The sequence below is a fragment of the Camellia sinensis genome, chromosome 5 (assembly GCF_055761805.1).
Source record: "Camellia sinensis isolate YWXY chromosome 5, ASM5576180v1, whole genome shotgun sequence".
Lineage (NCBI taxonomy): Eukaryota > Viridiplantae > Streptophyta > Magnoliopsida > Ericales > Theaceae > Camellia > Camellia sinensis.
Genome location: NC_138965.1, coordinates 71,612,639 through 71,628,560, shown reverse-complemented (window position 1 = coordinate 71,628,560; position 15,922 = coordinate 71,612,639). Strand labels below are relative to the sequence as shown.

The following is a 15,922-nucleotide window of genomic DNA, read 5'->3' as shown; positions in this document are numbered from 1 at the left end:
TGGACAAAAGGAGAGGTGTATACTTCACCAAATTATCTAATTTTGTTTGCTTAGCTTTGTTAATCTTGCCTATTTAACTTAGCTAAGGCCTTTACTAATTAAGCAAGATCAAGTTTAATCATGCTTAATTAATCAATCCTAATCAAGGCTCACTAATCATACTTAATTAACACTAGTCCTGATTAGCAAAAATTCACATAGCATGAAATAGACAAGCTCATTAGTCCAAGATCTTTAAGCTCCTCAATTAATTCAACAGCACATCCTATAGTTTTCAAATCAAACCTAAAGTCATCCCCTAACTCAAGCCACAAAACAAATCAGTCCTAGACATAAGGTTCCAAACTAACTTCTTCCTCTCTTTTCTAATTCTAATAAGTCCTATTTCACATAAGCATATAATACAAGGACAAATGCAATAGTAACATGATATGCATTATGCATGAATGGTTGGTTGTCGCACTAACTCTGTTAATAACAGTGACAAAATTTCTAAATACCCTTATGCCATGTTCTCTTTCTCTCTTCTCTAATACTTATAATTTCCTATCGTAATCACATATTTAACAAATTAAATCATAGATTAACTTAAACACCTTAATTTATTATCATAAGATCAAATCATCAAATTACTTTAATCTAATTTTTAACCTAATTTTTTATTTAATAACATTTTAAAATAAACATAAACATACATTTATATATGTATAACAAATTAAATCTTAAATTAAACTAAGCACCCTAAGTTATTACTATAATTACCTTATTTAATAAAATTTTAAATTAAACATATACATATATGATATATATATATATAACAAATTAACCATAAAAGCACCATAATCTAATTTTTAATCAAATTTGTTATTTAATAACATTTAAAATAACCGGCACACACACACACATATTTATATATATATATAGATATATATATAACAAATTCAACCATAAATTAACTTAAACACCCTAATTTATTACCATATATTACCTTAATATAACTTTCAATTTTTAACCTAATTTCTCATTTAATAACATTTTAAATTAAATTAATTTAAATTAAATTGTTAATAGAAGAGGACATTTAGGGTTAGGGTTAAGGTTTGGTTTGGAATATGATTTAATTTGGAGAAGAAGATGAAGATGAGGGCATTTTTGACATTTGATCTGATTTTTTACTTTGACTTGGAATTTTTGCATTGCCCACTCTCAATTTTGGAGAGTGTGGTTCACCTTCCGTTACTTAGCATAAAAATTGATGGTAGCACTTTAGTCCAAAATTATAAGGGGGCTCTTTGTATATATTTGAACCACAAGGGGTAAAGTTGCCCAAAAATTTATATCATTTATTCACCCGGGATGGTATTTGTTCTGTATTCTTTTGGCATTGTTTCACAATATGACTATAAATATATATTTGTTTTCCATTGCTATAAAAATTATTTGAATTGTCTATGTATTGCATCTTTGTTTTCTAGGATTCTCCATTTCCTTTTTAATCATTGCTTCATGCTGTGTAATTCTTTATTTATTATATGTGATCTCTTTTAACTTTCGTAGCTCTTCCTGACATTTACTTGGTTACAAAGTAGGTTGGTGTAAAGAATAAAACCACTGAAGTGCAGTCAAAGTTAACAAACGTCATTCTCGTTGATGCACAGAAGAACCAGGTGTGCACGTCATCCCTCCTTATAGTAACAACTACATTAAGAGTAGTTGCTTAGCAAAGTAGTAATTGTCCTGATATGAACTTGTTTAAGTGTTTGATTGGTTAAATGGGCTGTTGTTTTATTCGCATAGTATTAGATTTTTAAATCTAGTTTTGTAAACAAATTCACAAATGAAATAAGAGGGAGAATTCCTGTTATTTATAATTATGTCTCAACTAGTTGATGGACATAGGAAGAATTATGACATGCACCGAGGTACATGTTCATAGGACAACGATCAATGATTTAAAAGATGTGGTTAATATGAAATATCTGATCCTTTCTGTGAGCTTTATGATCAGTCTTGGTTAGATATGGGATGTCCGTGATTGGGGGTTAAATATCATAGTTAGACCATTAAATTTCCTCTGGAGTAAATTTGACAATCAACATTGATTTGTTGACATGCACATGGAAGGCAATGTGGGCCTAAGTTGAGCAAAGTTCTAAAATATGCTAGATTAAGCATGCTTACTGTTACCGTGCCCATACTAGCTTACGATTGCTTTCTTTTGCATTTTTACATCACTTCTTTTTGCTGCTTTCATTTTGTTGTTCATTGCTTCTTATTTTTGTTATAGATAAACATTAGACTATTTAGAACACAATTTCAAGCTCAACTATCTTATCTTTCTCTGACTGCATGAGGCAATAGGTAAGGTCTTCGACAATACCTCAACTACCCCGACAAAAGGAATTATATTCGTCCTTAAGTCCTTACCATGCAAAACTCGTGGGAGAAAGTTACTTGGGGAGAAAAAGACCAGTGTATCAATGTACTGGTGTGCAGGTATGTTGTTTTACATGATCACCCTCACCCCCATTTTTCAATTATATTTAACTAAAAATTCGCCTATATTATATGTTAATGGTTATCATAGTCATTGAGGTCCTTTTTCTAGTTTAGGTAATATTTTAGTGCTAAGATGGGATGATCTGATGAATGCTTCGCTTGAACTATGGAAGTGCTGGGCCTTGGAACAACTCAGTATTAACTGATATACAGAGAGAATGCATTAGATTAAGGCACAAATAATGGGTTTTTTTATGTATTATAAATTATAGCCAATCCTACTGGAGTGGGACAAGGCTTAGTTTGGTTGATTGGTTGATATAGACGATAAAAATACTTATCAAAACAAAGAAAACACTTCAAAATTTAAGTCATTTACTAGCACATTGATCTGCCACTGAAAAAGGATCTTAAGTTGATCCTTTTATATATTTTTAACTGATTTTCCAAAACAAATATAGAACATGGAACATTATTGCCTTCCCAATTCACTCTCCAGATGAGTTGGGAGCTGGGGCAGCCTGCGCGTGACCCATACCAATCCTACGCTCCTTTCTCCTATTGTTTCTTTGTGAGTATTTAATTTTTTTAGTCATTCGCTCAATCAGCTCAAGTAATATAATTTTTTGTTTCATCTTTCAAAGGGAAAAGGTGTATGGTTGATGGTAAAATTAATTTAAGGAAGAACTTGATATTGTTTTATCACTTTTTTTGGTGGCTACTGTAGCCAAATATGTATTTGTTTTGTGATTGATTAAAGTTCTTATCAAATGCTCTAGATGACTTAACTTCATTGCTCCTTGCTTCATAATGATAGTCCTAATAAATTCTTAGTTCAGATGAATCATCTAAATCGAAACTCGCCGGTATGCTTAAAGGCACTTACCATATTTGATGCATAACATTGTAATTCGAAAGTTTTCTGGCGGTGGCTAATCATGGTAGCTTAGGACTGATCAAATGGACACAAAGTGTTCCCTTTTTTAGAATAGGAATTAAGTTAGAATAGGAAATGCGTGATTGTGTGATTGTGTTTCCTTATATTATGCCTTATGGCACTCCTGTAATTACTCAGTATTATCAATATAAAAGGGAATGAAGTCTAACTCATTCCCTAACTTTTTGAATTCTCTAAACATACATGGTATCAGAGCCTTAACCCTAGCCCATCCCTCCTTACCTCTATTTGCAGTCCTGTCTTGAGTCCAGGAGACCTGCCAGCCACTGTGGACCCTCAGACAGTCACTGTCGCCCCTCACCTAGCCCAAACCACACCTCCGCCAGCCTTGCCCAGGCCTTCGGCAGTTCATCTGGGCTTCCCGACAGCCTATTCGGCTTAGTCGGCAGGTTCTCTGAGTCCCTAAGGGCTTGTCGGCAGTCCTGCTGCCTGTCTAGGGGCTTGTTGACTGTCCCGTTGGCTTTCGTGGCTCTTGTCGACATATGCGTGACTCCTGTCGACACCTTTGAGCCTCGGTTTCACTTTTGGTTCTGCCTTTGTCTATATTGATTGGATCGTAAATACCCTTTACTTCTCTTTTAATTCTTTTTTAAAACACACAGAAAAAAAAAATGGTGACGTAAAAAAAAAAAAAAAAAAAAAAAAACTGGCTTCTTAAATTCTTTATGCTTTTCTAGTTTTTCTTGTACTGGTTCCTCCACTCTCGTCTTTCGGGTTTGTGATTGGCTTTGTGATTGAGGACTAGTGAGTAGTTTTCATGACAGATTTGACTAGTGAATCTACTACCTATCATCCATCTCAGGGCGTGAGTTTGGTTATCCCTTCTCCTATGACTGATAACCTCAACTCTGGCCTTAAAATCACCACCTCTCTGTTTAATGGTTAGAATTTCCTTGTGTAGTCACAAAGTCTGACTATTTTTCTGAAGAGCAGAGGGAATATGAGATATGTGGATAGGAGGGTTTAGGCACCCAATATCACTGACCCTCATTATGACTAGTGAGAGATCACCAATTCTCTGATTATGGGTTGGTTGATCAATTTTATGGTTCCGAAGATTGGAGAGGGCTACTTGTCTATGGACACTGCCCAGGATATTTGGGAGGTCGTAGCTACTACTTATTCCAGGAAGGGGAACTTCTCACAGGCTTTCGAGTTACGTCGCTCCATTGAGAAGTCGGTGCAAGGTGAGATGACTATCCTCCAGTATTTTACCTTCTTTAGCAATGGATGGAAAGGCTTTGATCACCTTTAGGATTACAAGTGTAGCAACCCTCACCTTACTCTTGTCATACTTGCATACATCCATGCATGATCTTGTCTTGTTATGTTGTTTTGCAAGTCTTGCCTTGCCTTGTTTTGTCTAAGTATTGCTTGCATGATTTTGTTCCTTGCTTGGTGTGTAGCCGAGGTCATCTTGAGCTTAGTTCACCTCTGAACCTTGTACTTAGAACTGTTTTGGAACCACATGGTCGACCCCCATCTTCGCCCCGGGTATGTTTACCGAGATGTTTTGCACTTAGTAATCCTTGTCCTTGGGCAGGAATGGCCTAGACCGAGGTGTGGCACACCCTGGCCAAGGTGTGGCACAGCTTAGTCAAGTGTCGTCCTCCTTAGCCGATGTCTTTGTTACCCTGTTGCCGAAGCTTTGACTTTAGCCGATGTCATTACTTGCCGATGTGTCTTGCCTTAGCTTGCTGCATACGCTTTGTCATAGACTTGTCTTATCAATCAATCACCTTTTGAGTCGAACCAACCCAGTAGCGCCACGTGTCCGAGCTGATTGTTAAGACAGCCGGCAGACCTAGAAACAAATCATTTTGTCTCAAATCCTTGCCTTTAGAGAGAGAAGCTCTAGAGTAAGGAGGAGAAGTTCTTGAGTGAGATTAGATCTTCCAAGCTTGATCTTCGAGGTTTGAACCGTTGGATTCTAGTTTTGAGGTTAGAATCTTAACCTACTCTTGTTGTTCTTATTAATCATCTAGCTGCATTGCACGATCGAATCTGTTTTGCATGTCATGCATCGATTTGAAGTTGGTTTCGGAAGAGAAAGATAGTATTCATGTGTTCTTGAAGAAGGTCTCGTTTGATCCGAAAGTTTGGAGCAAAAACCATGTTTTTGTGTTTGTTCTTGCATGACCTTTGTATGGGTACCCAGGTCCATGTTTTGAACTTTTGGCATGAAATCTTAGATTTTTGTAACAAGTTATGATCTTGCATTCATCTTCCTCATGATCATGTTCATCATGTTCTTCATGTTCTTCAAAGGGAAACCCAGGTTTTCCCGACTTTGCTTTTGAATGAGACCATCGGGACCACACCTCGGCAAGGAGGTGTGGGACCTCGGCAAAGACCTGGTTGGTACCCAGTGTGTTTTCATGAGACGGAAGCAGTGTTTAAACTCCCAGCATGTTTTGCTTTGTCATTGACTTGGATCTGGTGAGAATGCCGGGATCATTTGCATGCATATAAAGCTTGTTTTGAGAATGTGATTGCCATGTGATTGTAGGTCCTTGATCTTCGCTTTGAACCCACACCCGAGGAGATCTATGTGAGTGGTATTTTTAATAAAGTTATGTTATACTGTTTTGATAAATCTTGCTTTGCTTTGTTTTGACGAAAGTATTTGTTAAGCATGAATGAATAGCTCTGTTTTGATGTATCAAGTATAAGCTTTGTTTTGATGTCATCCTTGAAAAGTCCCTTGTGCTGGAGGACTCTAAACTTTCGCAGCACTAAGTATAAAAGGATACGGTCCTTTCTTGGAAAGACTATCGTGTTAAAGCGGGCTACGGGCCTAAGTAACACAAGACTATCGTGTTAAAGCGGGTTACGGGCCTAAGTAACACAAGACCATCGTGTTAAAAGGAGCTACGGGCTTAAGTAACACAAGTCCCTTGTGCTGGAGGACTATAAACTTTCGCAGTACCTTTGACTAATCGATTACGGATCGTGCAGTCCTTGTTTTGCCACTGACGGTTTACCGTGTGGACTTGTGTGTTCGGAAAGCTTGATTTGTGTTTTGCTGATGCCAGTGAGCATCCCTTGAGACTTGTAAGACTTGATATATGAATACGGTTCATCTCTTGTTTTGATAAAGTTTTGATGTGTTTTGCTCTGGAAGGATCTCGGCTAATATTCGTATGGTCTTGGCATGTTTGGTTTGGAAAAGACTTCGGCTATATTCATGCAAAACCTTTATTACTAGTACCATTCACTGAGTATCCAAGCTCACCCTCTCTATATATATGTAGGTGATGAGCAGGACGGCGGCGACGCCTAGAAGTGTTTTGCGCAGCTTGTTTTGGATTCTTGTCATGTCGGCTTGACTTGTTCTATGTCGGGAAATTTGTATTTACGTCGGCAAATCTTGAAGATTATGCTTCTTTGGCTTGTAATCATTGTATTTGCACATGTCGGCTCTAGAAGCCTTTTGATCAAGATTTTGATATGTATTTCTTTTATTATCAACCGAATGAGAAACTATGTCATGTATGTCATTACATTTGATCTATGCACAACTCTTATGGACCACTTGTATTTTGATTTATCGCCTCCGCATCTGTGAGCCCCCTATACTATACTCTGATTGTGTTAAACTTTTGAAAGTTGGCCTTCGGTAATCTCGGATTGCTGGCCATCACGGCACCAAACTACTAGGGGCGGTTTGGGGTCGTGACAACAAGCCTGTATATCCCACCGATTCTGCTGGTTACTGAAAATTTGTGGTGCAAGAGCGGGTTTTCAAGTTCTTGGAAGGCCTGAATGTAGAGTATGATCCTGTTTGGAGCTGAGTACTTGGCATTGATGTTCTTTCCCTCTCTCTAGGAAGCCTTTGCTTTTGTGCAAAATGAGAAAAGTCAGCGCTCTGCTATGCTTGCTCCTGTCACTAGTGATTGCTCTGCCTTGGTTTCTGCCTCTTCTCGAAATGGTGTGCCTTGTGGTTCTCGTCCCTCCTTTGAGAAGGATTAGCTTTATTGTTACTACTGTCGTAGACCTCGCCACACTAGACACTTGTTGGAAGCTGCATGGAACCCCTTCTGGTGGCCGAGGAGACCGCCCTGGTACTCGAGGGGGTTGGTCTGGTTTGTCAAGAGGTCGAGGGGTCAATGCACGGATGCATCTTTCTGACACGGTTGAGCCACCACCTTCATCTCCTGTTATTTCACCGGCTGTTGATGTTTCGGGGTTATCTGCCTCAGATTTTGAGATTGCTTTTCGTCACTTGCTAGACCGTAGAGCCTCCCATTCTACTATAGGTGCACTCTTTTCTTCCTTTGCCAATTCAGGTAACTTGGTTTCATCCCCATATGCATTGCTATCTCATACATCTGTACCATGTATTATTGATTCTGGTTCTTTCAACTATATGTCTGGCTCTTCTAATTTATTTTCAGAGTATAACCCCTCCTCAGGTCAGGAAAAAGTGCGTATTGCTGATGGTACCATTTCGTCTGTGTCAGGGAAAGGTTTAATTCATGCTACATCTTCTCTTCCTTTGTCTTTTGTCCTTCATGTTCCCAATTTCAGTGTAAATCTTTTATCTTTGAATCGTATTACCCATGACTTAAATTGTAGCGTGACGTTTTTTCTTGATCACTGTCGTTTTCAGAACCTTATCATGGGGAAGAGGATTGGCAGTGGTAGAGAGGAACATGAGCTCTACATTCCGAATCAAACAGACAAGCTGGCTCATTCATTTATTCAGTTACAATCCACCAAGGAAGACATTTGGTTATGTCACCGTCACTTTGGACATCTCTCATTTTTATTACTTAAGCATTTATTTCCTTCTATTTTTGAGAAAAATAATGTGTCAAATTTTCAATGTGAGTCTTGTCAACTTGGAAAACAACACAGAACCTCTTTTGCTCCTATTAATGAAAGTTTCGTTTCATTTTCTTTGATTCATTCGAATGTAGGAGGTCAATCCTGTTTTGTGTCTTTAACCTGTTAAAAATACTTTGTTACCTTCATAGATGATTGTTCCTGGGCCAATTGGATCTATTTGATGAAAGATAAAAGTGAGGTATTTTCTGTGTTTCAAAACTTCCATAAAATGGTTTGTACTCAGTTGGGGCGGTTGTCAAAATTCTACGTTTTGATAAACGGGGGGAAATATATTGACTCTGGTCTTACCACTTACTTCGCCACTCATGGCATTATTCACTAGACTTCATGCATTAATACTTCTCAACAAAATAGTGTTTGTAGAACGCAAAAATCGCCATCTCTTTGATGTCGCCTGTTGTCTATCCTTTGAGATGTGGGTTCCTTGATCCTATTGGAGGGGAAGCGGTTCTCACTGCTGCTTATTTGATTAATCGTCTTCCTACCCAAGTCCTTCAAAAACAAACACCTCTTCAAGTTTTGTTCGGGTCTACATTTTCTGGGTTTTCCATTTCTCCTAAGACTTTTGGCTATGTTTGCTTTGTCCATAATCATTCACCCACACGTGGTAAATTAGATCCTAGGTCCCTTAAGTGTGTTTTTCTGGATTATTCTGCCACCAAAAAGGGTTATAAGTGTTATCATCCTCCCATTCGCAAAAGGTTTGTCTCCATGGATGCCACTTTCTTTGAGTCTCAGCCTTACTTTCCAACCTCCCCGGTATCACAGCCATCCTTTCAGGGGGAGCCTTGGTGTGAAGAGATTCTTATTCCACTCCCGCCCGTGGTTGAACAGATAGAGGTTGATGAGCCAGCAGTTGTTGAGGAAAAGAAAGCAGACAAAGTTTATATCAGGGACAAGGACAGACAGCAAGTCACCTGGATGCAAGAGACTACTTTCCTTCCTCTACAGCCAACTTCTTCTCTAGATGAGTGTCCAGAGTCAACCCCCTCTCCTGAGAGTCCAGATAATTCTGATTCTGATTGTAGTGCTCCTATTCTTGATTTTTCAGATCTTGATGTTCCCATTGCTAATAGGAAGGGGGTTAGGTCATGTACCCAACATCCTATTACGAATCATGTCTCTTATTCTAATCTGTCTTCGCCATATAAAGTTTTTCTGTCTAAAGTGTCTTCTGTGAGTTTACTTATCAATTTTCAGGGTGCTCTCTTTATTCCTGAATGGAAACATGCCATGATGGAAGAGATGAAAGCTCTCAGCAAGAGTGGCACTTGGGAGTTAGTGGAGTTACCTAGAGGCAAAAATTCAGTTGGGTTGGGTGTAAGTGGGTGTACATGGTAAAACACAAAGCAGATGGTTCCATAGAACTTTACAAAGCAAGACTGGTTGCTAAGGGCTTCACTTAGACTTATGGGGTGGATTATCAGGAGACATTCTCACCGGTTGCTAAGATAAATTCTGTGAGAATCTTACTCTCTCCTGCTGCAAATTTGGATTGGCCACTTCATCAGTTTGATGTGAAGAATGCCTTCATTGGGATCTAGCAGAAGAGGTCTATATGGATATTCCTCCTGGTTTTGCGGATGCTAAGTCCAACGGTAAAGTATGCAAGATCCGAAAGTCATTTTATGGGCTAAAGCAGTCTCTTAGGGCTTGGTTCGAAAGGTTTGCTCAAGCTATGCTGAAATATAGATTCAAGCAAAGTCAAGCTGATCACACCTTGTTTGTGAAACACTCCTCACATGGTAAGACCACAACTCTTATTGTCTATGTTGATGATAATTGTTCTGACAGGAGATGATGTTGAGGAGATTTCTCGTTTAAAAGAATACTTAGCCAAGGAGTTTGAAATCAAAGACTTAGGCTATTTGAAGTATTTTTTGGGCATTGAAGTAGCTCGGTCCAAGGATGGCATCTTCATATGCTAGAGGAAGTATGTAGTTGACTTGCTAAAGGAAATTGGAATGTTTGGAGGTAAATCATGTGACACACCTCTATAACTGGGCCAGAAACTGAGTGAGGATCAAGAAGGAGATCTAGTGGATAGTGGGAGATACCAAAGACTAGTGGGAAAGCTCATATACTTTTCCCACTCACGTCCAGACATTGCCATTGCCGTGAGTGTGGTGAGTTAGTTTATGTATGCTCCGAGAACTTCCCACTTAGAGGCAATTATGAGAATCTTGAGATACCTGAAATCTTCTCCTGGAAATGGTCTCTATTTCTCAAAACATGACCATTTCAGTATGGAGGCATTTACTGATACAAATTGGGCTGGATCCATCACTGACAGATGATCAACTTCCGGATAGTGCACATTTGTTGGTGGCAACCAATCACGTGGCGAAGTAAAAAACAGAATGTGGTTACTAGATCTAGTGCTGAGGTAGAATTCAGGGCTATGACTCAGGGTTTATGTGAGTTACTAAGGATTAAACTATTGTTGGGAGACTTGAGAATCCATCAGAATGACTCCATGCGACTATACTGTGACAATAAGGTTGCAATCAACATAACTCATAATCCAGTTCAATATGATAGAACTAAGCATGTGGAGATAGATAGTCACTTTATCAAGAAAAAACTCACTAGTGGCATCATATGTATTTCATTTGTGAAGACTGGAGACCAACTAGCCGATGTTCTCACCAAGGGGCTAGGGAGCAAACCATTTTATGGCATTCTCAACAAGCTGGACATGAGAGATATCTTTGCACCAGCTTGAGGGGGAGTGTTAGAATATGAATTAAGCTAGAATAGGAAATGCGTGATTGTGTGACTGTGTTTCCTTATATTATGCCTCATGACACTCCTGTAATTTCTCAGTATTATCAATATAAAAGGGAATGAAGTCTAACTCATTCCCTTACTTTTTGTCTTCTCCAAACATACACGCTCTACAGGGCATACATCCTTTTAAGATTTGACAATTGCTTTGCCAAAGATACATCTGATAAGTTTCAAGGCTCACAAACTTGCAAACTGGTGATCTACGGGATAACAGAATGATATATAACTTTGACATTGTTTAGCCTTTGTTCCCCACTGCCGTAACTCACCAAATTTTGAAAAGATTGTTTGCTGCTTGGTGTTCTGCGGCCATTGTCTTCTCTTCTTGTTATGACTTCATTGTCTATGACCATTGGTACATATTTAAAACTTGGACTAGTTATTGCCTCAATATAACTGTTTGTTGTTTCATTTTCTCCATGTTTTCATATGTTTAGTTATTGCAACATAATTGAAGTATGTATGTGGTAATAGCCTTTTAATTTTCTTGCCTTCCGAAATACTGTTTTATCTGTTGTACTCTTATTGCTTTAGGTTGAAGCTGCCAAGGGATTCCTATCAGTGTTGAGATCTTACTTGGATTCAATTTGCTCTAATCTTCGTTCTCACACTATTACTAATGTTCAGTCCAATGATGATAAGGTTTGTATTCTGACTCAAGTAGAATATTGACAGGAATCATTCTCTCTTCTTCCTCTTTTTTATTATTTATTTTTATTTATTTTCATGTTTTAGTATCTGGGTTTTGGGAAAGAAGTAATCAACTCAATAAACTTGCAGGAAAAATAATGAAAATTTCACTACTTAGTCAGCAACGATCTCTATTTTTATTTTATTTTTTATTTTTTTGTTGATAAGTAAACTTGATAATACACGCATAAAACAGTTCGGACACAGATTTACATTCATAATGGATCAAAGTACACCTAGAAGGGCTACTAGGTATATTTTGACTCTGTTGGTAATCGTGATTTGCATGAAATTTAATTTAGTACCTTTATTGTGCTTGCTAACTGTTGACGTTGCAAAACCTCAGCAATGTTGAGTATGTATTGGTTTTTTAGGTGTCCTAGGTCATATGAATTACTTAGGTAGCGTTTGGTAACGTTTACGTTTTTTATTTATGTTTACAAAAATTTTATAAATTGGTTTGTTTTTATTTTTAGAAAAAACATAAACTGTAAACGCGCTTGGTTTAAACAAAGTGTTTGAAATTTTTTGAAAACATAAACTGAAAAAGCGTTTGTTCATGCCTAAAATAGTTATATTTATTTTTTATTATTTATGACAATGGGATCATACACATTATAATTGAAAAAAAATATAATTAAAAAAATTAATTGAAAAAAAATAAATAATTGGGAAAAAAATTAATTGAAAAAAAATTGTTAGTCAAATTTTTTAAATTTCTGTTTAAAAACAATGTAAATTCAATATTTTTTTTTAACGTTTTTTTTTTTAAATTTATAAACTGAGACAATCATTTATAAATTAAAAAAATTATCAAACAAGATTTTATGACAGTTTTTAAAATTTTTGTAAATATAAACTGAAAATTGAAAACGAAATGGTTACCAAACAGGCCTAAAAACTATGTTTTTTGTTTAGAGATGTAATCAATCATACCCCCATTCATCGAATAATTTGTAGATGAGCACAACATGCTACGGTACTGACATCCGAAATTTTTTCTGCAATTGACATATCATAATCTTCTCTTTGACTTTAGGTATCATTGCTTCTGAAGGAGAGTTTTATTGAGTCATTTCCTAGTCGTGACCAACCTTTTATGAAGGTATGTTCCTCGCTAATATAGTTAATGCTGTTTAATCAAAGTTGAGGAAATTTAATGACACCAGTTCTTTTTGGCCTAATCACAGTTTGATATAATTCTAATATGACGACTTGGAATGTCTCTATCTCTATAATTTTAGATTTTGTTCTTATGTGTTCAATGGTTTGTTAGCAGATAACCAACCTATTATTGTTCTTGTTTGACATGATTTGCTTTCTTTTACATTTGTTTTGTGATCTGTACATCTTTAGTTATCATTGTTGTAAATGGGTAGTAAAAGTAGAGAGCATATTAATGTGTTGTTTTCTCTTCTTGTTTTGTTATGCAGCTTTTTGTTGACACACAACTCTTCTCTGTACATACGGATCTTGTACTTTCGTTCTTCCAAAAGGAGTAGTGCAGCCATGCAAGGTTGGCTGGAAATGTATAATTTTTTAGATCATGAATGGAAGTTTTGGAACTTACGTATTTTTGTTTTGAGCTAAGAATTCGAAATGTTGTTTTTGTTTTTGATTTGTTTTTTCGAATCATTCTCTCATCTTTTCTCTTATCCTCATCACTGTAAACATAGGAGTAGGCATTACGCAATAGTGATACTCGAATCCAACATCACACTTGGGTAAGAGAACACCTCATCAACCTGGTAAATCCTTGGTTTGGCTTTTGAACTACCATCCAAATTTTGAAATTCCAAATGCTGGTTTATAGAAGTGTCTTATGAAACTGTTTTGGATGAGGTGGTTTTGTGGAGTTGAGTTGAGTTGTTTTTATACAAAACGGGTTACATATCAAACATTTTGCTTACTTTGAAGTGAAAAAAGCCTCAAACTCAAGCTCAAGCTCAACCAGTTGAAGATAGGACCGAGAAATCTTTTTCACCCCAATTGTGAGAGTCCATGTCTCCAGTGAAGGTTGCACGATTGTTAGAGACGGTTTAGTGTAGGTTGTTTGATAAAATTGAAAATTAAAAACACACGCACACACAAAAACAAAGAAGAAGAAAAGTATGCATTTTTTTCAATTACAGATTAAAAATTGATACTTTACTAAACAATTATAAAAGAATAATATTTCGTTAAGAATATTAAACAATAAGTCGGGTCTATCTGATTTAAGATTTAGATTTATTTTTAGTTAATTTTTAGATTCTAAGTAAAAGGTGATTATTTATCACCAAACACAAGTGAAAAATCATTGAATACTCGATTTTAATCACTTGACTATTAGCAGCGGAGGTGAATCGAGTAAAGATGTATCATGCAACAGTAAGTTTTAAATTTAGGCATCTGGTTCAGACAGACCCGAACATCATTGGCCAATTTATCACAGGTTAACAACCATCCTCGGTCTCAGCTGCTTCCTTCTAAATAATTTTTAACTGTCAAAAGTCTTGTTGGTTTTATTGGTTAAATTTGAAATTTGTGTTTCATGTAAATGTGATTTTTCAGAAAAGTGCAGATTCAAATTTACGAGTGTAGTAAGTACATTCTTACTTTTTTTTGGTAAACAAGTACATTATTACTATATATACCACTATAAATAAGAAGTTTTCTTTTCTTTTTTCTTCTTTTTTTTTTATTTTTTTTTTAATAAATATAACGTTAGTATGTTAGCATATCCTTAGTTTGGAAAGAGCTAATTTAGTTTGGTTTTGACTTTTTGGATAATTTAGCATGGTTAAATTAGTTTCATTTGGAAATAACTTTTGACTTTTTTTGGTTTAGATGTGATGATTGTGAGAGAAAAAGTGAAATGATTATAGTTTGAATGTAGTATTTTATCTTATTAACTAAATTAGTTTATTTTGTCTTTTTGTGCTAATTTAACTACGTTAATCGTTTCCAAACAATGTCATGGTTAGATTATAATTGAAGGATTGGTCATTATTCCAACAACTTAAATCCTTCACTTCTTACTAACCACTCCTTAGAGTATAATTATTAAACCATTGGGTCACATCTTGATGTCTAATCAAAAAAGGGTTTTTGAAGTTGTCTTTTAATGATTTTTTATTTTTTGTAGCTTTATTAAGAGTTAAAAATCAATAAATCGCAATGAACCGAACATATTTTATTGTACTTGGTTTGGATTTAAGATGAGAGTATTTCGTTGGTTAACTTAGAGGTGGCAAATCTAATTCAAATTCATTTAAAATTCATATTAATCAGTTCAAATTAATAAATGGGTTACTCATTATCAACCCAATTATAATTAGGTTTACATTGATTAGTGTTGGTAAAAATTTGGTTTAAGCCGAATCGACAGTGATAGATCGACATGCTTAAATAAATTTTAAATAAACATAAATAAAAATCACACTTTGTGGTTGAGTTCTATGCCTTAAGCAAATTAGGGACGTCCTTGGAGGTAAATAAATAAAGAAGAGATAGAACCTAACATAATATGTATTTATTCAATTATGTTGTTACTTGCTACCAGTTACAAGAACCAAAACAAGAACAAATAAAAGAACAAATACATCAATCGATAGAAAGAAAGAAATGGGGGTTGGAAAACTATCACTTAATCTACTCCTAATAGTTGCTAAATTAAACTACTCATAGATAAATATGTTGAATTGTGAGTGGTCTGAAGTACCCTCTTCCCTTTCATCCAGATTTTTTTTTTTTTTTTTTTTTTTTTTTTTTTTTTTTTTTTTTTTTTTTTTAATACTTGATCTGCCTAGCCTTAGTTCTGATCTTCCTTGATCCTCTATCTCTTTTGCATCTCTATCCCACATTTTAGAGATAACTTTCTTGATTTTTTTAATTCTAATTTCCTCATTGATTTTCTGCAACCACTTTTATTCAATCATCTTTCCTATGGATTATCTTTTTAACAAAAGAACCACGTAGCATGTCCCCTCTATTACGTCAGGTTAGCAACTTACGCTAGGTTAGTAACTTGTCGACAAAAGGTTTCCACAATTTAGCACCAACAATGCCCCCTTTCATTCAAGGTAAAGAATTTTCCTTCAATGATTTGAATTGCAACCCATTGACAGAAACAGCATCATAAAAGGCCTTTTG

The 15,922-nt window shown here is 36.0% G+C and overlaps 1 protein-coding gene across 19 annotated transcripts in view; it reads left to right on the top strand.

Moving 5' to 3' along the window:
- LOC114299091 (uncharacterized) overlaps window positions 1-13,603 on the top strand; it is a 55,848-nt gene extending 42,245 nt beyond the window's left edge. For 5 of the 19 annotated variants that reach the window (XM_082869084.1, XM_082869086.1, XM_082869085.1 and 2 more), the window contains 6 exons: window positions 1,590-1,667; window positions 2,362-2,496; window positions 5,967-6,008; window positions 11,633-11,740; window positions 12,828-12,893; window positions 13,222-13,603. In XM_082869084.1, coding sequence (XP_082725210.1) covers window positions 1,590-1,667; window positions 2,362-2,496; window positions 5,967-6,008; window positions 11,633-11,740; window positions 12,828-12,893; window positions 13,222-13,290 — 498 coding nt within the window. In that variant the 3' untranslated portion in view covers window positions 13,291-13,603. Of the gene's footprint in view, window positions 1-1,589; window positions 1,668-2,354; window positions 2,497-2,998; window positions 3,098-5,966; window positions 6,009-6,711; window positions 7,004-11,632; window positions 11,741-12,827; window positions 12,894-13,221 lie in introns of those variants that run through there. The other 14 variants (XM_028243769.2, XM_082869083.1, XM_028243771.2 and 11 more) reach the window with 8 other exon arrangements.
- Window positions 13,604-15,922: the final 2,319 nt, after the last annotated feature.